The sequence below is a fragment of the Prionailurus bengalensis genome, chromosome E1 (assembly GCF_016509475.1).
Source record: "Prionailurus bengalensis isolate Pbe53 chromosome E1, Fcat_Pben_1.1_paternal_pri, whole genome shotgun sequence".
Classification (NCBI taxonomy): Eukaryota; Metazoa; Chordata; class Mammalia; order Carnivora; family Felidae; genus Prionailurus; species Prionailurus bengalensis.
Genome location: NC_057347.1, coordinates 38,927,952 through 38,950,699, shown reverse-complemented (window position 1 = coordinate 38,950,699; position 22,748 = coordinate 38,927,952). Strand labels below are relative to the sequence as shown.

Genomic DNA, 22,748 nt, shown 5'->3' with positions numbered 1-22,748 from the left:
CACTTGCCCAAAATGTGGGCACCCCACCCTGGGGGGGGGAGAATGTTACCAGGGTGGGAAGTGGGGGACCCGGAAGCCCTCCCCACCCACCTCTAAGAAAGGGGAAGAAGCTTGCAACATTCAGAGGACATAGCATTTGCTCTTTGCTCGTCTGACACAGGATGGGCAAGAACCCAGTCCACCTCCAACTCTGAGCAGTGTCTGGGGCTTTGTTCCCATCACCTGGGGAAGGACAAATTATCCACAGGTACCAGGTTGCAAGCCCCCCACGTCTCCCTCCCTAAAAATCCCACCCTGGCAGGAAGGAGACACTCCAGTTACTCCAGCCAAGAATACGAATTCCAGTGTCTGTAGACAAAAAGAACCACAGACGTGCCCACAACCCCAATTCCATTCCCCAGCAACCCTGAACCCAGAGACTGGCCTCCCTGGCCACCTAGCATGGACTGGAAGACTAGGCCAAACTCGGAGTTCCCCCAACTCCGGGTCACTGTGCCACCAGCCACTGCCGTATGAGGACAGAAGAGAGGGAGGAAACAGAAGGTAGAGAATGAATGGCATTGCAGTGGAAACTGAGGAGTATCTGCCTGCCCTCTGGTCCCAGGCCAGAAAGAGGGGGAGCCTGTAGGAACAGACACGGAGCCCCTGCTCCAGCAGCCGGTGGGGCCTGGGAGGGAGGGGCCGTGGCGGAGCCAGAGGAGGAGGTCCAGGAAGCGGTGGTGGCGGTGGGCAGACGGCCAGTGCGGGCAGCGAGGCGCCCGGCCAGGGCCTGCCCCAGGGACAAAGAGACTCCCTGGCTCCGGCGAGAGTGTGCTGCCCCCACACTGAGAAGGGGGCACTGACCCAGCCCAGCCGGGCGCACAGGGCAGTGGTGCCAGGCAGCCTGCCAGGGGCTGTGGGAGGGGCAGTGGGTGCCCGGGGCAGGGTGTTCAGTCCCCGCCCACCAGGAGAGGTGGGACACGTTTCCCAGGTCAGCAGCTGACCGACCAGCCAACCGTCCATGGCCCATTCTGCTGCTTCCAACCCCTCCCGCCCCAGGCCAGGCCCCTGCTCCCTCCTCCCCGAGCCCTGGCCTGGTGCCCAGCTGGGCCCTGGGGGCCAGAGTTACTGTAAGCGGCCTGGCAGGCCCGAGGCCTGGACTCCGCCAGCTGGCCATAGCTGCTGCCACCTCCCACTACCTGGCTCGGCCAGCCGGGGAAGGGTACCGAGACCCCTGTCCAGCCAACAGGCGACCCCCGTGGCAGAGGGTGGAGTCACAGAGAAAACACAGGCCCTGCCAAGACCATGCATGCGTGCACAGCCAGAGTCCAGGCTGGGCGCCCCCTCCTGGGACACTGGCCCTGGCCACCAGGCAACCGTGGGCGGAGCTGGCAGGGAGGGGAGAGGTGGGGGTACTCGTCAGCCTCCAGGGCAGTCTGCGCCCTCAAGCTCTTTCCTCAGAGGGGTGGGACGGAGGTGGGGTGCCACTCTCAGGAGAGTTGCCATTTCCACCAAATGTCAAGAGGTGTGTTTACCCGCCTCCGGCCTCTGTGTCCAGTCCTCGGAGCTATTTATAAGGCCCTCAAGAGCACAGCACAGGAGAGGGCGCCAGGAGCCCCGGGGAACGGCACGGTTGCATCTCTCCCTCAGCTGCCCCCAACATCAAACAACCACTGTTACCAGCCTGGAGCCACCCCCCGCCACACACACACAACGATGGTCCCCCTCATCTAGAGAAGACGCGCAGAACAGATGTGCCTGGAGGCCAAGCCCTGAGGCCTGCCGATCTCCACAGCCCCCTCCCACCAAGCCTCCCACCACCCCACTTACTGGCTGGGGATGGTGTGCTATAGCCGCTGACAGGAAGCTGGTGCTGGAGAGTGGTCAGGGCGCCTGGCGGAGAAAGTCCACCCAGCATTGGCGGGAAGAAGAAGGCGTAGGGGGGCACCGGGTACCCATTGAGGTGCCCTCCCCCAGGTGTTGGGCAGGAGCTGCTGTTGCTGGCCATGCCAAGCAGCCACAGTCAGAAGGGTAGGCAGACAGTCTGGCAGGAGGCTCTGACGGGCTTCAGGCTGCCCCTCCTCGGGGCATGGGGCCTGGGCCCAGAGGGGGTCTGGGTGGTCAGCCCACCCCCCCCCTTCTGTCCTGGAGCTTCTGTCCAAGGCCAACAGGCTAATCTCAGCCTCCTGGATCCCCCACTCTAGCGGGGGGCCGCGTGGGTTGGGGGAGGTCCCAAGAGCTGGTCCTTCGGTCAAGCAGTTCTGTGAGCTGGCACTTTTCTGGGAAGGTCCAGAGCTGGCCTTCAGGACACCGAAGAGGATGCCTCTCCCAGATGGGCCCTGGCTAGGCGGCTCGGGGGGCCATGTTCTGTGGCACTGCAGAAAAAGGAAAGGCAGGTGAGTGGGCACTGAGGAGCGGGTACACGGGCATTCCCCGTGGAGCTCCCCAACCTGGGCGGCCGGAGATTCTCCCGTGGCACCCGGCTGAGCAGACAGCTGGCACCATGCCTGGCTGGCAGAGACAGCCTGGGAGCAGGGCCCAGACACTGCTGGGGGTGGCAGGATAGCACAGCCAGGCTGGGGAGACGAGGACAGAGCCCAGAGCCACAAAGGGCCTCTCACCCACAGTCCTGAGGGGAAAGGTCAGGGTCTGCCACCCCAGAGGATCCCTGTGGCAGAGGCCAGCAGCTGGCCCTCCTCCTCCCCCCAGTGCGGGTTACCTGAGGTCAAGATACAAAGAACCGTGTGCCTGAGGGGAGGAGGGTGGGGGAGGAAAAGCCGCTTCCCTAAAGCATTGGCACTTCTCAGAAAAATGACTCCTAGGCCAGGGGGCCCCTCTTATACCACTTCCCCCCAAAATCCAAGCCCCAGCACCCCAGATGGGTTTGTCCCACAGGCCTAGGGAGGAGGACCGTTGACATACACACAAATAAGGAAACGGGAACCAAGGACTCCTGGGTATCACCTCCAATGCTTACCAGCATGATGGGCCAGGGGTGGGCAATGTGTAAGAAGGGTAGGGATTGCCCAGGATAGAACCTCCCCAGCCCCAGGCAATGAAACGGTAAGGGAGATTGATGAATTCAAAGTTCACCCTCATGGTCGGTGGCAAAAGCAACATCCCTGGATGGGGTGGGAGGAGGGCACACGATGAAGGACCAGATGCCCCCCCACACACACACACACGTGTGTGTATACAGATCCAAACCCTGTTTGAACAGCTGGGATCAGAAGGGCATGCACAGATAACACCATGGGGCAGAGAGAGGCAGAGATGAACCCAGAGACGCCATGACACAGACAGAAAGGCAGCAACAAGGGAAAAGAGAGAAAGGGGAAAAAGAGAAGCATCCGCAAGAGGATGCTTCCAATCAAATCCACCTGAGGTATAGGATATACTAAAATAAATACATGTACATGGGTATATTTCTTTATATACAAATACATATACACATATATATGACATATGTATGGCATTGTACATATGTGAAGACAAAAAAAGACAAAAAGAAACAGCCATTTATTTGTTTTTTAATATTTACTCATTTTTGTGACAGAGACAGAGTGCCAGCGGGGGAGGGGAAAGAGAGAGAGGGACACACAGTCCGAAGCAGGCTCCAGGCTCCGAGATGTTAGCACAGAGCCTGATGTGGGGCCCGAACTCATGAACCATGAGATCATGATCTGAACTGAAGTAGGACACTTAACTGAGCCACCCAGGCGCCCCAAAGAAACAGCCTTTTAAAACCACAATGAGAGACACCTGGGTGGCTTGGTGCATGGAGCATCAGACCTCAGCTCAGGTCAAGATCTCTCGGTTTGTGAGTTCAAGCCTCACGTCAAGCTCTGTGCTGGCAGCTCAGAACCTGGAGCCTGCTTCGGATTCTGCATCTCCCTCTCTCTCTGCCTCTCCCCTGTTCATGTTCTGTCTCTCTCTCTCTCAACATAAATAAACATTTAAATAAGTAAATAAATAACCACAATGAGATATCACCTCAGATCCACCAAGATGACTATAATCAAAAAGAATAAATCTGGCAAGGATATGGAGAAACCGGAACCCTCATACACCTGCTGGAGGGAATGTAAAACAGTACAACCACTTTGGAAAACAATGTGGCAGTTCCTCAAAAAGTTAAACAGAGTTACCTTATGATCCAGCAAGTCCACTCCTAGGTATTTCCCCAAGAGATATGAAAACATAAGTTCACACAAAAACTTGTGCTCAGATGTTCAGACCAGTATTACTCACAATGGCCTAAAAGTAGAACCGACCCAAATGTCTATCAGCTGATGAATGGACAGAGTGTCCATCCACATGCAAACTTAATTCTGCCAGAAAAAGGAATGAAGTACTGACATATACTACTACAACATGAAAACAGTCATGCTAGTTCTAAAAGGCTACATACGATGATTCCATTTCTATGAAACACCCAGAATAGACAAATCTATAAAAACAGAAAGCAGACTGCAGTCACCAGGGGCTAGGGGGTGGGTTTGAAGGAAATGGGAGGTGACTGCTGACAGTTAACGGGGTCTTTTTAGAGTGATGAAAATCTTCAAAAATTGATGGTGGGGACATGCACACAACTCTGTGAGTATACAAAAACCACTGTGTTATACACTTTAATGGGTGAATTTTACGGTATATGAATTACATCTCAATAAACCTGTTAAAAAGAAGAAAGGAGGGGCCCCTGACCAGTTCAGTCAGTAGAGCGTGTGACTCTCAATGTCAGGGTCATGAGTTTGAGCCCCACATTGGGGGTAGGGTTTAATTAAAAATAAAAAATAAATATTACACAAAGAAGAAGGGAAGAGAAAAGGAAAGAGAGAAAGAGAAAAAAGGAAAAAGGAAAGAAACAAGGTCACAAAGACCCAAACTAAGGACTGCCTGCATTTCCAACCCCTGTTCCTCCCCCTACCTCCCCCACCAAGCCTAGGCCACACCAGGTTCTAAGCTCCAGGCTCAGACCTAGAATCCAAGGGACATGCACATGGCCAGCGTTTGGCAGAGGACCATGCCTGGGATAGAGGAGTTCCTGCCAAGGCCACAGTGGACAAGGCCAGGACTTTTGGGCCCAGCTGGGCCAGGCTGAGGGAGGGGGAGAGGGGACAGGTACTTGCTAGGGAGGGGGCAGCTCCCCCAGGAGTGGAATCTGGACATTGTTAATGACCATGATTTTTACTGGTACTAATTATGACAACCATAAGGCCTCTCTCCTTACTCCTGAATGAAGTACCCCCTTCTCTCCCCAGGCCCTTGTTGATTCCCTCCCAGGCTGAGAAGGCTGACGTCAGAGGAACAGGGGCCCCACCCATTGGGCCAGCTGCCACCCCAGCCCCCCACGCCCCTGTGGGGCCCCACACAACGGGAACTCTTGAGCTGAGGGAGCCAGGCAAGGGAAGGAGGGGTTGGCCGAGCCTCATCAGCGTTGACAGTCAGACACACACACACACACACACACTCTCTCTCTCTCTCTCTCTCTCTCTCTCTCTCTCTCCCCTGCAGAAACTCATACATGCAAGTCTATGGAAAGCATCCGGGTGGGCAAGAGCATGCTTGCACGCCCCAGCCTGTGTGTGTGCGGGCACGCACGTGAAGAGAGGGAACCTGGAGATACCATCTCTCCACACCTGGGCTTCACCACACAATGAACATGGTTCAGGGCTTGTGTGCACGGCCCCAGGACACAGCTCCCCACAGACACACAACCACAGCCCCACAGTTTCCCAAACTGCACATTCTCCCTGGCCCTCACACAGCCAGGCTGGCCTTTGTACCTGCCTCCCTGGGGGCCCAGCACCCAACACACACTGAGGTGCACCCTCTGACAAATACTCAGGAGGGTTTACGTCCACACAGGGGCCAGCCTCCCTGAGGTGAGGCCCAGGAAGCTGAGGCCCAGAAAGCCATTCACTCTAGACCCCAGGCATTCTGACTCAGCTTTTGGGAAATAGGGGGTGGATTCAGTCGGTCCAGTCTGGACCTTCTGCATCCCACCCCTGCCCCCAGAGGAGAGATGACTATGCCCACCTTAATGCCTGTGAGGAGTTAGACATGGGACCAAACTTCAAAACCCCCTGCACTCCAAAGCCACACCCCAGTGAGAGACTGGAAGGCCTCCCTCACCCCATGAGAGCCTCACTATCCCTAACCCTGCTCAGCCTGCAAACTCTGGTGCAGAGTTACTCAGCTCCCTGGGGAGGACCTTGAGCCATGGGAGGGGGTAAAGGTCATGGAAATGAGCCGAGGGCCAGGCTGGCCAGGGAACAGGGATGGGAGAGGGCAGGGATGATGGGGGCTGAGCCAAAGAGCACAGGCCCTGCCTCAGAAGCTCCCTCTGGAGCCATGATCCCTGGGGAGACACCTGGCCCCCAGCTACCTGGACCCAGGGGTAGAGAAGACACTGGCAGAGAACTGAAACCACCAAAGAGAGGGAAAACAAACTACCTACCTCCAACCTCCACCCTCTGCCCACCAGCTCTACTACCCGTGGGCACCCTCCCTCAAGGCAGAGAAAACCACAGGCCCATCCCTCCAATACGCTGAGCCTCGCCTGGGCACAGTCGGAGGGGGTGGGCGCTGGAGTGCCAGCCACCAGCCATGCACCCTGCCCACCAGAGCCTCCCTCACTCCCAAAAAGTGCCAGGGGAAACTCACACCCCTAGAGGAAAAGGCAAGGGCTGGCTGAGCCATGAAGACGGTAGAAAGAACGAGAGGTTTGTAGGGTCAAATCTCAGCTCTGCCACTCTGGGTGACCTTCGGCAAGTCACTTAACCTCTCTAAGCGTCTGTTTACTCACTTGTGAGCTACCCCTCTCAACAACTGGATGTGTGGTTTCAGACATATGAGTCTGGAAAGCACCTAGCACAGCACTGGGCACATAGGCGGTGCTGGGCAACAGGGCCCCTTTCCCCACACCTCTCACCACACCCGGTGCCTCCCTGGGCCATGTGTCTGCTCTCCCTTCCCTCTTCCCAACCAGGGCTAGTGTCTGTGGACAGGCCCCGGAGAGACAATTACCCATTTTCCAGGGTCTGCTTCCCCCCAGACTGAGAAGAGGGATGTGGGTGAGGGATATTCGGGTGTGGGTGGACGCCCAACCACAGCGCTTTCCCAAATTCCCTTCTTTCATTTCACAAACCAAAAAAGAGAAACCTTTTGGATTTGGGGAGGGGAGGAAGGGAAGAGAAATAGACTATTTCCTTTCCTATCCCCAGAGAAGAGGAGCCGGGGGTCCCCAAACCCAGCTGATCCAGCCTCCCTTCCTCATTGACTCCTTCCTCTCAGCTCCCAGGCTCCTCTGCAACAATGGCTCCCAAGGAACAGAAGGCAGGCAGTCCCAGAGAGGCTGAGAGATAGGGACAGAGACCGGGCAGCTTAAAAGAAGGGGAGATGGGGTTTTCCTCAGCATTCTAGACAGTCAGTGAATCATAGGCAAATGACACCCAAAGCTCAGCTCAACTTGACGGGGTACCCAGGGGAACACACAGGACATGAACCCTGGTGGAAACAAAGACCTGGACCCTCTGTACCCCCTATCAGATAAGGAGCTGGCAGGGCAGGGCAGGGCAGGACAGGGCGGGACAGGGCAGATTTTAAACCAGAACAGTGGGCTGGAACTATTTATAAACTTTCCAGGAACACACACACACACACACACACACACACACACACACAAAGCCACAACTTCTCCCCTCCTCCTAGCTCTTCAGATCTTCAGGCAGGGTCTGGGGTGCAGTGATGATCACTACTCCCTCTTTCCCTTTTCCAAAGGTTCCTCTGGCCAAGGCTCTCACCCCTCTCCTCCAAGTCCACAGTCTGGCCACTCTGGTCCTCTGTTTACCTTTTGCTCACCAGAGTCCCAGCTGCAGGGAGCCAGCAAGGCCAGCCCCACTTTGAAAGAGATCACCACCCCAGGAGGCCCTGGACTATGTCAGGACAGGTACAGGGCACCTCTTCTCTACCAGACCCTTGCAACCCCAGGCCTGCCTCACTAGAGCTAGGACTTGTTTGAAAACCTGCCCCAAACATGTGCAGGCCCTTAGCACATCCTCAGAGGGGATTAGGGGAGGGATGAAGTCCAGCATCTTCCTCTGTATGCTGCCACTGCCCAACTGCCTCAAGATGCAGCACTCAGTCCCAGAAGAGTGGGTCTGATGTCCCCTCAACCTGTGCCCCCACCTGGCCCTAGGTTCTGTCCCAGCTACGCAGGGCCACCTGACCTCCAGCAGTGACTGATTACCAAGCAGAAAGGGCAACTGGGTAAGTCCAAACCTAGGACAGGCCAGGTTCTGGGAGGAGGAATTGGTGGTCTCTGTGGGCATGACAGTGCCTCCAACTCCTGCATCCCCAAAGACTGCACCCCAGAGCCCCCTAGGAGACATGCTTGGGACCTCCAAAGCTCAAGGTGGCTGAGCTCCCCCTCCCCTGGAACCCACTGGGTCTTCTTTCAAAGCAGAGAGTAGGTGAAAGGGCAGGGGGCAGCCCAGGCCTCGAGGAGGGAGCAACCTACAGGGAAGGAAGAAAACAGGAAGAGGAAGAGATGAGCCTGCCGAAGCCACAGCCAGACCACAGGAGTGTGTGGACCAAACAAAGGCCCCTCTGTCCGGGCAGGGGACCAAGGGGGCACAGACAAAGGGGACCCCCCCCCAGCTTGGAAACCACCGTCCTTATACCCAGCCTGGCATGGGGCTTTCCCCACCTTCACCTTGGCAGCTGCCCCCTCACCACTTGTCTCCCCACTATACCACGCAGGAAACACTGTTCTCACAATGGGAGCACACACAGCAAGGTTGTGTGTGTGTGTGTGTGTGTGTGTGTGTGTGTGTGTGTGTGTGTAAGGCTACAGCAATCCCCGCCCTCCGCTATCCCCTCAGCTCTGCCCTAAACCTGAGATTGCCAGATTCTGAATCCTAGGGCAGAAAGTCAGCAGGACATGGTCCTACCAATCCCCTCCCAGCACCCCTCCCTGGGGACCTCGACTGCAGGGAAGCCGGGAACGCCAATCCCCTGCCTCAGGATATCCTCTTGGCTCTGACCCCAGACCAGGCCTGAGTCAGACTGTACCCCGCCCCATACCCCTCCATCCACTGACCCCCCAGGAACTTCCTACTCTGCACCCGCCTACCAGTTGGGGGTTAGAACTAGGGGGAATCTCCTCTTCTCCATCCCTGGCTGAAGAGGGAAACCCACAAGGGGGTGGGAAGAATGGGTCACAAAGTCGTATGGCCTGCCCCTTAAAGCACAGGGCCTTCAGGCTCAGAGAAAGGCTGGTACAGGCTGTGTGCAAGGGTGAGGCAGACCCCCACCTCCCCACCCCCAAACACACACACAACCTGCCCAGAGCCTCCTCCCACTCCAGCTTATACCCCAAGACATCCCAGAAGCTCCCTGGGGAAGGCAATTTCCATGAGAATACAAGATGGGAGAAGGTTCCAAAGGTAAAAGGAGATAGGGAGCAGAGGTCCCACGAACCTCTGTGATGTATCTTTGAGGCAGCACAACCTAGCCTGGAGGGGACAGGACCACACAATCAGTCAGACTCACACAGTCAGCCAGTCAAGCACAGCCAGGCACAGTCACGGTCTCCCCAACACTGGGTCTGAGTAGGTGGCTGTGACTCCTTCCCACAGACAGAAGTCTGGGGAGGGGGGGTTGCCTAGAGGATCTGGAGCATCAGAGACCACACACACTCAGCCTGAAATAGCCCCCAAGGCAGGCCCCCCAAGTCCCTTCCCAACTGTGGCCCTGGGGGGAGGGGCAGCTCCCTCCCCACAAGAACCGGGGTAGTGCCCACGGCGGCTATCTCCATGGCAACCAACAACAAACATCCCTGGAACCACAGTGGGACAGGAAGTGACAGCCACGTGACAGGAAGACTTTTTTTTTCCAGTGTTGGGGGGTGATAAAGATTGTTACCAGCCCCTAGAGAATCAGCTGTCCCTTAAGGTTCCCCCACTTGGAGCTGGAGGGAAGGGGGCCAGCTGGGAGGGTGGCCACCCCCTATCGCAGTGTGTGAGGTTGGTCGCAGGGCTGATGGGCCCTCCCTCCTGCCTGCCACTCACGGTTCTCCCCCTTGCTCCCCCTCCCCTCCACTTCCTGCCGTGACTAGAGATCAGAGAACTCCCCACCGCAGCTTCCCCTTCTTAAGTCTCGATTCCTGGGCTGGAGGTTTCACCGTGGGCCGAGGGGCAGAAGGAAGGAGGGCTGGGGATCTGCGGTAGGACCCAGGGGACAGAGGCTCTGGGGGAGGAGCCGGGAGGGAGCCACTCCTAGGTAGGTGTGTACACACAGGCACACAGAGAGTGGGTCACGGTGACACACGGCGGCGGCCGGCAGGGCGCAGTGACACATGGAGACTGCCTGACCTCAGGCAGCTCTGGGGGGAGGGGAGCAGAGCCATTGGATACAGCCCGCACACCCCACTCCAGCCTGTCCTGAGCCTCTGGGTTCATCTCAGGCAGCTACTGGCCGCCAGACAGGCGAGATCCCAACTGTACCCAGCCCCCACCGCCTCTCCCCAGCCTTTTGTGCTCAGGAATCCCCCTCCCTGCTCCAAGGTGCCCGCCCAGACGAGGGCACCTTGGTGGAAGGTGGGGGGAAAGGAACCTCCCTCCACCCCCCTCCCCTTCTCTGCAGATGTCCCAGACTATATTTAGCCCAAACCGGGCGGCCAGCCAGACCCAGACTCCCCACTGGTCGGGAGCTGAGCTCCCAGTTTTTATGCAATTAAAACATTAACAGAGAACCACCCCCATCCACAACCCCCATGCCCCCCAGCCCTCCCTGAGCAACAGAGCTCAGTTAACTTAAACAAGGGCAGCTCAGCTCTGCAGCCTGTGAAGGGGATGGTGGGGGGGGGGGGTCCCTGGGCAAACAGCAATAAACTCATTCCTTTGCCCATCTCCCAGGCCCTGCCCCCACAGGCAGGATTGGGACATCATCCTTGAGATCAGGTTGACACTTGCAGAGGGGGTGTGGGGGGGTAGGCTTTCCTTATTCCGGCCGGAAGGCAAAGGCATATCCAGTGGGGGGGGGGGGGGTTGCCTGGTTGCAGAAATTCCACCTGTCATTTTGTAGCCCCCTTCCATGGCCGGCTCCAGTTACAGCGCTGGGGGTTGGCAACAGGTGCTGGCCAGGCTGGCAGCAGTCTAATCCCCCATCCGCTCCCGGGGCTGACAGTGGTGCCTAGAGGTCCCGGCAGGGGCCAAGCAGGCAGGATGCTGGGTAGAAGAAGAAGGAGGTATCACTGCCAGGCAGGTAGGGGGCAGCCCAAGGCCCTTCTGTAAACGTGGCTCCCTAGACTCTGTGATGTGTGTTGGAGGGTCTAGGCAGGGAAACCTTAGTTCCATAGCACCTATTTCATTTCCCCATGATGCCAGGCAGGCGGGCTACAGTGTGGGAGGTCTGTCTGCCTGCCTCTTCCTCCTCCTCCTCTCCAAATTCCAGGAACAGGCAAGGGAGGCTCCAGTTGCGGAGAGAGAGGGAGAGAAAGCAGGCGGTCCCAACTGGTGGGGGGGGGGGGGAGGGGGGAGGCGGGGACTGGAGCGGGAGGCAAGATCCAGACAAGCAAGAGACACCCACACCCAAGCCAGACGGGGGACAGACACACCGACGCTGACACATTCTCACACTCTGGGCCTGGTCCCTGCACACCACCCACCCTGCAGGGACACCCAGACACTCTCAGCCAATCCTGCCAATCCCCAGAACACTCCCTGGACACACACGGAGATCCAGGCCCTCGCCCCCACCCTCCATCCCCTACAAACCGTGTGGGCTCTAGACAGCAGCCAGTGGGTGGAGAGGGGAATGGAGGGAAGAAAGACAGCAGGGATCAGAGAGGATGTGCGGCCAAAGCCCTGGGAGCTGAGGTATCAGTTGCCACACGCCTTTCCCAAAACCCAGTAAGTCAAGACAACCCTGGTCATCTTGCCAGGGACCCTGCCAGCTTCCCACACTCCCAAAACCACTGCCACCAGAAAGGGGCGTGGGGCACTGGGCAAGTGGAGATTACCATGTTCATTCGTCACAGGGATAGGATTACCTTCCCTAGATGCCCATCACCATAGATCCCAGACACTACTCCTAAACAGACCTCCAGAAAGGCCCAAACACACCCATCCCTCAGCTCAGCCCAGGTCAGGCCCTGCCCTGCCCAGCCTATGCTGCCCAAAGCGCAGGGAACCAGGCACTGAGGTTTATATTTTGGAGCAGGCCGCACCCTCACGTCACACAGTTCTGAGGACTACCCCACTAAAGAACCTAGAAGTCTGAGCAAGAAGTGGGTTGGGGGGAAAGGTCCTAGAGGGCAGAGCCAGCTTCTAAGACCAAAGGATTTAGGGAGGAGGAGCCAATTAACCGAGGTCTGGGTCAATGCCCCCAAAACAGACTTGAAGTGCCACTCAGACAATGTCCTCTACCCCACACTAGACAGAGTGGCAGGAACCGCGTCATGGCACATGTGGGTGACTGTGCCCAGCGGGGGAGGCACAGGGGTGATCAGGATGGGGCTGCCCACAGCTAGCTTCCTGCCAGGCTGCCACATGGCTGGGAGTAGGAGGTGGACCAGAGAAGTGTCCCAGAATGGTAGCAGGGGCATTTAGGGTCAAATTAAGGATGGAGATTGAGAGGTGATAGGAGGAGGTGGCCAGGATTAAGCCATTCCAAACCCAGGGTCTTTTCAGAACTGCTACCTCATCTGCACTGCCCTCACCAGTCTGGTGGGGAAACTCCTGCATGGACCATTTCATGCACATTCACTCATACCCTCAAAGTCCAAATCTAAGATCCTCAGCTCCCAAGGGCCTACCCCAGTCTGACCCTAGTGACTGCTCGGTCTCAGGACCAACGTAGCCCAGACTCCCAGACAGAACTGATGTCCCAGCCCCTCCCAGTACACTAACACCCTTCATAGTCAGAAACCCCCAGACCCCCCCTTTCCTCCAGCTCCAAATACTCTTTCTCTTGTTCTTCCCCCAGACTCATCTCCACCCCCAACAGGGGGAAGCCCCAAGGTGTCAAGCCACCCCCGCTCCAATCTGGGTCTTCCCCAACCCAGCCTCCCCATCAAGCACAAGGCCCTGAAGGAGTGCTTGGCGCTCAAGCCCACTTTGTAGCAAGACCTGGTGCCTTTACTGAACCACTTCCCTAGAACAACCCTGCCCTATGACCACTGCAGCCAGGGAAAGGGACAAGAGACATCCCTGAATCTCCCACCCAGGAAACTGGAGGAGGGATGGTGGTCAGGAGCAAAAGTGAGGGGGAGTTAGCAGAAGGGGGTGGGGAAGTGGGGGAGTGTTCTCAGGAATAGTCCCTCTAAGAACATATACACACACACACATGTGCACACAGCCCACAGGCAGAAAGCAATCTGGTAGAAGGAGCTGGCACCAGCTGAATGCTGAGGGTACCCCATGCCAGCACATGGGCATCCTATCCAAGACAGGATGGACAGAGGCAGAGAAATATCTTCAAGGCTGTGGGGCTTTTCTTGTCTGATTTCCATAGTAGTCGGTCCCCATCCCCAGCCTAGCACACTGGTGGCCTGCCGCCCTTCCCACTGAGCAACTTGACAATAGGGCAGTGCCCAGAGAGGAGAAGGGGCATAGCCAAGCTGATTTTCCAGCACCCCCTCCCCTCCACATCCACATCTGGCTAGCAGCTTCTCCTCCTCGTGGGTGGCACCAGGTCCCAGACACCCTCTGCAGAGCAAAGACAACCAGTCCATTCCGTCCTCCCCTTACCCCAAAAAGCTTCCATAACCCCATGGTAGCACTAGATCCAGAGACCTCCCTCCTGGTACTGCACTGACTCCCTTACCCAATTCGATCGGCTCCCCTCACTCCACGGGGGACACCAGCTGAGCGGGCCCCGCCCCCCAGCCGCCTGCTCCGGTGGGGGTGGGCCTCCGGGCTGATTCTCCCCAAACCACAGGGCAGCTCAGATAACAGGAGGAAAAGGAGGGGGCTAGTCCGTTGGGCATCCGATCTCTCCCCAAACAGGTTTGAAAGTCTTTTTGTTTTGTTTGTTTTTGAAGAGGAAAGCAAGAGGGAGTAGGAGTTCCCAGCGGCGGTTCTGCCACAGCTCGGGCGCCGGGGACACGCGCGGCAGACCGCCCCAGATGCCTCACGGCTGCGCGCGAACACTCGGGCGCAGACAGACGCACAGATTGGACTCCCCCACCCTGGGCACGGCGGCGGCGGGGTAGGAAGCCCAGGAAACCCCGGGTTCCCGTCCGAACCCGCCCAGCGCCAGGTCCCCGCCTGCAGCTCCTATCAGGGACAGGCCAAGGGGCCCCGGTGCCCGCGGGAGCTGGGGGCTCTCCAAAATCCCCGGGGCAGAGGTTACCTCGCAGCGGGAGGAAGCAATCCGTCCAGAGCGCCCGCGGGCTCGGCGTCTGCCCTGACCCTGCGCCTCGGTGCTGTTAAGCGTCAGGGGTACGGGATCCCAGGAGAGGAGCAGTCTGGGGGGCCGCGGCTCAGGGGCGCGGGGCGAAGGCAGCGGCCATGGCGAGTCACGTGCGGAGGCTGAAACTTTACCCGGAGCCCCAGACTAGGGGGGCGGAGGGTACGGAGCAGGAGGGGCGGCCCTCTCCCCCACCCAGACCCGCCTCTGCCCGCCCACCGACCTATCACCAGCCAGGGGCGGGCCTGTGGGATCACGCCCCCCGCCCCTCCTTAACAGACCCGGAGAAGGGCGAGTCTTAAAGGAGACGCGCCTAGCTAAAGGCTGGACCGTGGGAATCTGGGAGAATTCCCTCCCTCTGCCCCAAAAGGAGAGATTCTGAGAGGGCAGGAGGAGTTCTGCGGAAAGAATGGAAAGAGGACTCTGTCGAGAAAGGACAGTAGTGTGTGGTATCACACTCCCTTGCCCCCAATCACACATACCCACACTCGCAGAGGCACAGATCACACACACGCCCAACACCTAAACCGAGGAAGAGAGCATAATATAGAAGTGAATATAGTGACTCTGGCCCTAGATATTAAGCCCCTAACTCCTATAGTTATAATCCTTCTCTGGGGATCAATTGGAACTCAGAGCTGTGCGACCTTGAATAAGTCGCTTCCTTTCTCTGAATCTTAATTTTCCCATCTGAAAAAAAAAAAAAAAAGGAAGTGCAAGAGTAGGTATACCTCCCTCGAGTAATGACTCCTCTCCTCTTCCCCCAAACACCTCTCCAGTTCGAGCAGGTCTGAGGAACTAGAGCCCAACCTAACCCCTCAGCATCTCCTTGCCAAGTACCCTTCCCCCAGAAGGGCAGTGGCCTTTGGATCTTCCAAGAACCAACCAGGGGGCGCCCAGGAGCACCCCTCAGTGCTAGAGGACTCTCAGACTCCAGCTTCTCTCTCCTGGCCCAGTCTGGAGGAGCCAGAAGAGCTCTCGTTCTTGCTCTAGCGGGGCAAGATCTGAATCACTCTCCATCTGCAGAGACCCCAGTTCCCAGCACAGCCACAGGCCCCCTTCGAGCCTGCGGCTCCGTTTGGAAGGATCACGTCCCCACCTGTAGCAGCCTACTGGGGGGAAGCAAAATCATTAAGGAACAACACCACCCCCCTCCCCTGTCAGAGAAGTGGCCACAAGTGCCCCCACAGGACTTCCCAGTGGAAGGGGAAGTGTCACACTCCCAGGCCTCCACCCCAGTGAGGAAGACTCTCAGCCTGACCCGGCTGGCAAAGCTCTCAAAGCCACCGGCCCGACGGCCCCCGCTTTACAGACGAGGAACAGGAGGTCGGGAGTGGACACAGGGTTCTGTCCACCATCACACCGGCTGCACAGCTGGGTGGAGAATCGGAGTATCTGATTGTTCCCTCCAGCTTTAGCCCCCCAGCCTTGGTAAAGTAGGACAAGCCTGGTCGGTGGGATGATCTGCTCTGAGGTCCGGCTCAGGGACAGGGCGCTGGGGCAGCGCTTCCCCAGGCCCCTTCCCGCCCTCCAGGCCCGGCTGTCTCTCGCTCTCGCGCTCTCGTCTGGATTTCCGTCCACCGGTGCGAAACGCCCGCCCAGCCCCTCCCGTCCTGTCCCGTCCAGATCCATCCGCAAACATGCGCTCAGCGGGCAGGAATGCGCCAATGGCTCCCAGATGTGGACGCCGACGCTTAACCCCTTCGCCCCCCCCACCGCCCAGGCCTTCCAGCCTGAGCCTAACCAGCAGCAGGGGGCGTTGCCCCGGGTGAGACCAGCTTGGGAGGGGGCTCAGCGCCAGCCACCCCTAGCCCACACAGGCTCTTCCTGCCCTAGATTTTGCCAGTATCCCTTCTAGCTAAAGCTATGGACACAAAAATGCAAGTGTGCATAAACACGGGTACACTGCCTCCCACGAAGAAAGGCCTTCACATATACATGCCAGCACACAGGGTCAGGTACACTCGTGCACACTGAGATTCAGATGTGTAAACGCACATGCAGGACCCCCATATATGCACACCCACATGCATATTCAGAGCACACATGTATCCACATCCTTGAGTCAAACAGAACATGCACATATAAGACAGGCATTCGTGCATGCACAAGGTCATGAGGCAGTGTGGGGCACACTCCTGAACAGACACGGCAGTAGGCCCATGTGCAGATGGAGGAAGAAATTCATGCACCCACACACCCACTCCCCACAGGGGGCCAGACACTCATGCACAGAAGACTGGCCCCAGATGTACAAGCACACAGCCCACAGGCCTTTGGGGCACTTTCCCCCTGTCCAGGGCACCCAGTACTGCCTGTCCAGGCTCTAGCCCTACCCAGGCTTGACTCCAGGAAACAGGAGAGGTCCCCAGGTGGGAGGCCAGGAGTCTTCAAGCTGCAGCAGCTGAACTCCAGCTGTGCCGGACCCCCAGCAGGGTCCCCATCCCCACCCTGCAGGGACCCTACACAGGAGGGGAGAAAAGTGCAGGAGGCAGCAGGAGACTATCAGACTGAGAAAAGCCACAGGCCAGGGGGCTCCTCACTCTTTAGGAAAGACACTCCTTCTTGGGGCCTGACCTTCCCGTCCTGTATACAGAAGGCAATGGGCTGGGGAAGAAGTCTGAGCCACTGTTTTCCCAAGACAGGGATCTCTCTCCAAAGGGAAACCCTAGAGAGCCTGCAGCACTCAAAGGAGATACAAAATAGCCCTGAGACACCCCCCCCCCCAGGAGGGCCCACAATTCCAGCAAAACAAGGCCTCCCTCTCCCAGCCGGTGGGGAGCTCCTATTCAAGAATAGCACCACACTGGTAGTGAGTGAGAAGAGACTACCTGGATGCAGGCCGTGTGGGAAATGTCTGCTGGAACCAGCCCAGCCCCTGACTCCTCTTCCCCTCCCTGGCTGCCCTCCGCCCCCCTCATCCCTGGGGGAGCTCCTCCCACAAGCACGCTCACTTCCCCACTCCCTCTGATTCGAACTGAAGGGTAATCTGGGGCACGGCTCCTGTTTCCATTGTGCAGATGAGGAGACTGAGGTACGAAAAGGAAATTGTCTTGCTCAAGGTCATACAGCTTGCCAGCGGCAGAGCTAAGATTCTGACCCACAGGCCCCTTCTCAACCGCCCCCCCCCCCCACTTCACTCCGAATCAAACATTTCCACTCAGCACCACACTGCTTCCTTCTTTACTCCCTCAATAGAGCACATGGGACAAACACCAGAGCTGCGAGGTGGTGGATAGGGCCAGGACATGCCAGAGAGAGATCAGAGAAGACACCGGAGGCTACATACATGGTCCCCCAACCCCACCCCAAGCATGGTGCCCACCTGCCCAGCAGGCACAGCCCGGTGACTCAGCTGCATCCGGGGGAGATGCCAGGGCAGTGACTCACCTACCGAGAAGAGCTGAGCCTGGCACCTTGCCAGCCCCAGGACAGAAGTGACTTAGTCACCAAGACTGTGATGCCCAGCAGGCACAGCCCAGGGATTGGGGACAGGGGCAGGCTGTGTCCTCCATGGTTACATGCGCCCCCTGGCGAAGAACAGGCATCCTAGGGCTAGCCACAGCTGTACCCGCCCCTGTCCCCTCATCACTGCCCACCCCCAGCTTGCCAGGCCCTGTTCTAGTGCAGACAAGTTCTGTGAGACCCCTAGGCTGCCCTGCCCCCCTGCAGCCTGCCCCCTGCCATCATTCACCACCCACTCTCCCACCAGCCCCACCTCCTCCTGCCACCCAAGTCGTACCCAGGCTGTGCGGCTCCTTTAACATGTCCTGGCAGCACCTCCTGCCCCCACAGCCCCTCTCCACCCCCAACACACACACACTTCTGCCAGCCCTGCTTCTGCCAGCAGCTGCTGAAGCTGTTGAACAGGAGGGGAATCAGGAGGGTGGGGTGTAGGGATTGGGTTACCAGAGGCTGATGGGGTGGGCTGTCACCCAATCCCTCCCCAGCTAGTCCTCCCGCCCCCCCCCCCCCCCGTCTCCCTTACCCACCTGCTTCCCCCCACCTCTGGCTGGCAGCCTACTGCTCTCTAAGGCCCTCCACCCCCACTCCACCCAAGCTAGAAAATAAATGGTCAAGGGTATTTGTCATGCTAAGGCCAGCCCAGTATATGAGAGAAAGAGAGAGAATGAGAGGGACAGAGGCAGCGATGGACAGAAAGAGTAATTCCTGTGCTCAGCGCTCTAGCTACAGCCACTAGGTGTGTATATCACTGTGTATGTGGAGCCAGAAGGGGACTGGGTAACTCTCCAAGTCCCAGGAGGATTGGGGGGTGGGGGGTGGCCCAAGGGGAATGGACTGGCTGAACAACCTCAATCCATTTGCACTACTGATTTCTCACACACTGCAGCAGGCCTGAAGGCGGGCAGGAGTAGGGGGGGGGGCAGGATAAATCAGCCCCCAGAGACATAGAGACTGAATGGAGAGGGGGGAGGGGTGCCTGCACCACAATTTGTGGCCCACTGTGCCAGGCTTGGTGGGGAGGGGGTAGGCAACAGAGGAATAAGAGACAGAGTGGCAGGAGGCAGAGTGGGGGAGGAAATGTTGGATTCAAGCCCACCTGGAACACCTCCTTCCAGCTGGATCTGAGGCTGATTGAAAGAAAGAAGGTGGGGGACAGAAGCACCACGTTTGACTCCATAGGCAGGGCCCTGAACAACTCCAGGGGGCACCATTCACAGTCTTTGTGCAACATGGTGGCCCTGGGGGTGAGACTGAGACCGGAGACTGAGTCCTGAGGGACCGCAACTCTCTCCTGAACTTTCTCCTCCCAAAGCTCAACCAGGTGCTCTGCCCCCAGGCCTTGGGGGAGGGCTCACTTCTGACTTGTGGCTGGAAACCTCTGGTAATCTACCCACTCTTCTGCCTGTGCCCCTCCTTTCTTGGGGGCACTGGCAAACAACCAGGATGACCTCCGTGGGGCCGGATGGGGGCTCTGGAGAGCCTGCAAAACTCCCGTCCTTGGTCTGTCCTTAGCTCATCTCAGGACTGCGGGCAAATCCGGGCCTTCTCTGGGTCTCTAAGGTGGAGTGAGACTGGATGCCCCTTCCCTGAGGTGTCTCTAAGCCCAGACTCGCCAGCCTGTGAGCCTGTTGGCAGAGGCCCAGCACCTCGATTCACACCAGTGGCCACAGGCCACCTAAACAAACCCCAACCCTGACCTCCTTCCAGCCTGGACACAGGCTCTCTCCACATAGTGGAGACTTCTAAACAAACCAAGCTGGGGTTTACGGGAGACGGTGCATAAACAAGCAGAGAAGGAAACAACCAGGTCCTCCTTGCTGCAGCAGGGGAGGGAGACACAACCAGGTGTGGTGAGGGACCCTGAAGAGAGAAGATGGGTGCAAGGGGTCCCAGTGCAGCCAGATGACTGCTTGAATGTCCTAGTGCAAGGAATATCCTGCCCCCACCCCAGGTCTGTTTGCTCCTCCACAAGGGGGAGGGATTGTCTAAGTGGTCTTTAATGCCTTTTCAGGGTTCTAAGTCTAGCAGGACAGAGAACCCGCCAAGGGGTGCCCAGTATTCCTCATCCCAGCCCAGCCCATCTACCTGGGTCAGGACCCTCTCTGCCAGACCCTGCCCCAGCCCAATGCGTGCCTCTCTGCCCTGTCTGCTGCCCCTCTGGCTCTTCCTCACTCCTCCGCCTGCCTGCTTACCCTCACCTTGGCCAGCCCCTCTGCTGCCCCGTGCTTTTCTGCACGTCCCTCCTGCCAGGGGACAGACCGACTAAAAATAGTCCCTGCAGCCTTTCTCGCCCACAGCTGCCCAAAGAGCAGGAAATGAGGGGGGCAGGGAGGCCCGTGTCCTGCTCTCCCCCACAAACTCCCAGCTCCAAACCAAGTCCAGGACTCCAGCCTGGGGAGAGTGCCAACCTGGCCATCTCAGGGGCATCCCACACCCCTTCCCTAGGGGAGAGGCCTGCCCATAAGTGCCTGCCATCCTAGAGCTGTCCCTGCCCTCTGAGAGGAGGAGAGCGGAGGCAAGCAGTCTAGAGGGAAACCTTCCCAATTTCTGACAAATCAGTGCCAACCACATTGTGGGCACCGAGAGGGCAGGGCCTGGCTCCACTGACTGGTCTTTTGAGGGCAGAGGGAATTGGCATGGGGAAGTTTGTGCTGGTTTCCTTCATCCTGGCCCAGCTGGAGAGAAGACAAAATAGTGCCCCAGCCTTAATTATGCTAATCCTCTGCTCCCCAAAATGTGTGGGTACAGACATAGGGGTTTCGATGGCCACCCCCAGATACCATGAGAAAAAAAGCTTGAAAGAATAGCAGAAGATCTGGGCTGCCCACATATAAAGATGAAAGCCTGGAGGCGAGAACAGGCCATGCCTTCCAGGCAGGGCATGTGTTGCCCCCAAGCTGAGTCAGAGGTTGGGAGGGAGGAGTTGGGGTACACAGTGCCAGGGGCTGTGGTGCCCCCACCCCTATCCCACCTGGGATTCTTGACACCTCCCAGCCCAGGGAGAAGGCCCTCCCCACACAGGAGGAAGGAAACCAGCTTAGCGACTCTCTGGAGGCCTGAAGGACAGCCCTGCACCAGGAGGCAGGCGGGAAACCCAGGAGTCCTGGCGCCCAGCCCAGAGAGTGAATGAGAGAAATACCTTGGAGGGGAGGAAACAGCCCAGAGTGAGGCAGACACATGGTGCCCCCAGCAGCTCCCAGATGTGACCCATAAGGGGGAACTGGCCAAAGGGGCTGGATGGGGAAAGTGCACACATTTCCAAACAAGAAGAGAAGAAAACAGGGCCATGAGAATGGGGGAGGGGGCAGAGCCAGCCTGGCCCTCACCTGCTGTCCTCTCCTCCAGGTCACGGTCAGAGATAGTGTCATTTAGGCCACTAAAGATCAAAGAGGTCCTGGGGTCCTGGGTGGATTCCCCCCTCCCCTAATCTTCATTCCTAGCCTCCTCTGGCACCCCTTCCCCAGGACCAAGCCAAGCCGGGAGTCCGCAGGACCAAGGTGGTGCCTGGGAGGCCTGGACAGTGCCAGGGGCAGCCCTCATACCATCCTCCCACTGGCTTCCCTCCCGCCTGCTCTCAGCCGCCACACATATCTCAGCTGTCCAATCCGATTAGGGCCCCTGTCCAGTGAGCCGGACAAGGAGGCCACTGGGCAGGGGAGAGACGGGGACAAGGACGCTGAGCAGGCATGGCAGAAGGAAGGTGGAGACGGGGCTCAGGGGAGAAGATGTGGAGCCCCAGAGGAAGAAAAGCCTAGTAGAGAGATCTGTCCTCTCTGACCACAGGCTCTCTGGCAACAGCCACCACCGGCATTAGGGTAATTCTGCAGCCCCTAGGGCAATAGCCTGCCTGATTCCACCATCCCCCAGATGGGCAAGGATTGGGGCGAGGGAAAGCCAAAGCAGAGAGACTGACCTAGATTTAGGAACAGAATCCCATCTTAGAACCCCCACTCCCACCCCAGCGGAAACTACCATTTGCACTGGGTTTTAGAATACATTGTCTTATGGGGCCTTTATGGAGGTGTCCCTATCAGGCAAGCGGGGCTTGCTACCAATAGCCATTTTTACAAATGAAGAAACTGAGGGAGATAGTCTGAGACATTAGTCTGCTGTCTTCCTTGTATTAGCCTCACTGAAATAAATTCCCTTCTTTGTCAAAGAAAGGAAGGAAGGAAGGAAGGAAGGAAGGAAGGAAGGAAGAAAGAAAGAAAGAAAGAAAGAAAGAAACAGAGAAAGAGAAAAAGAAAGAAGGAAAGAAAACTGAGGCTTCAGTACAAATGCACAAACCTGTTCACACTCAGAATCTCTACTTTGCTTCCTGGGTCAAGAGCAGAACTAAGTCTGAAGTCACTCCATTATCCACCCTTTCCTACAAAACCAACCTGTTGGGGATCCAAGGAGTCATGGAGACTGCAAAGCACACCCCACACCTAGAGAGAGTTCACAGTTGGGGACAGGGGACATGCTGCCCACTCTACCACAGAGAGCTAGAGGGTTCCCCCAAAGTGTGACCAGTCTTTCCTATCACTCTCCTCCCCAGTCGGCTCTGCTCAGAGGCGATATACACACATTCACACAGTTACTCTGACAGGTCATACACCCCTCCTGCAAACCCACTAAACCAGAATGAGATGCCCTAGATCTTCAGAGAGCAGGCTTTGTCAGCCCCCAGCTGGAGGGAAAAATAAGCCACTGTAAACAGTAGGTGCCATTCAACCCTTTCCCAGAGAGCCTGCAGGAGGGCAGAAGCTTTGGGGTAACACCAGGAGCCTGAGGCTCTGAAAGCCAAGGAGCCCAGGGAGCTGGCATGGCTGGGTGGCCTCCCAGATCTGGTCCACACCCCCTTCCCCAGCCATCTGGGCTGAGCCTGTTCTGGCCTGGGCCACATT

The 22,748-nt window shown here is 57.7% G+C and overlaps 1 protein-coding gene across 3 annotated transcripts in view; it reads right to left on the bottom strand.

Annotated features, from left to right (window-relative positions):
• RARA (retinoic acid receptor alpha) overlaps positions 1-22,748 on the bottom strand; it is a 43,668-nt gene that overhangs the window by 20,011 nt on the left and 909 nt on the right. The window contains exons 1-2 of one of the 3 annotated variants that reach the window (XM_043584359.1): positions 15,842-15,985; positions 1,810-2,354 (exon numbers count right to left, since the gene is read on the bottom strand). In XM_043584359.1, coding sequence (XP_043440294.1) covers positions 1,810-1,987 — 178 coding nt within the window. In that variant the 5' untranslated portion in view covers positions 1,988-2,354; positions 15,842-15,985. Of the gene's footprint in view, positions 1-1,809; positions 2,355-14,337; positions 15,986-22,748 lie in introns of those variants that run through there. The other 2 variants (XM_043584357.1, XM_043584358.1) reach the window with 2 other exon arrangements.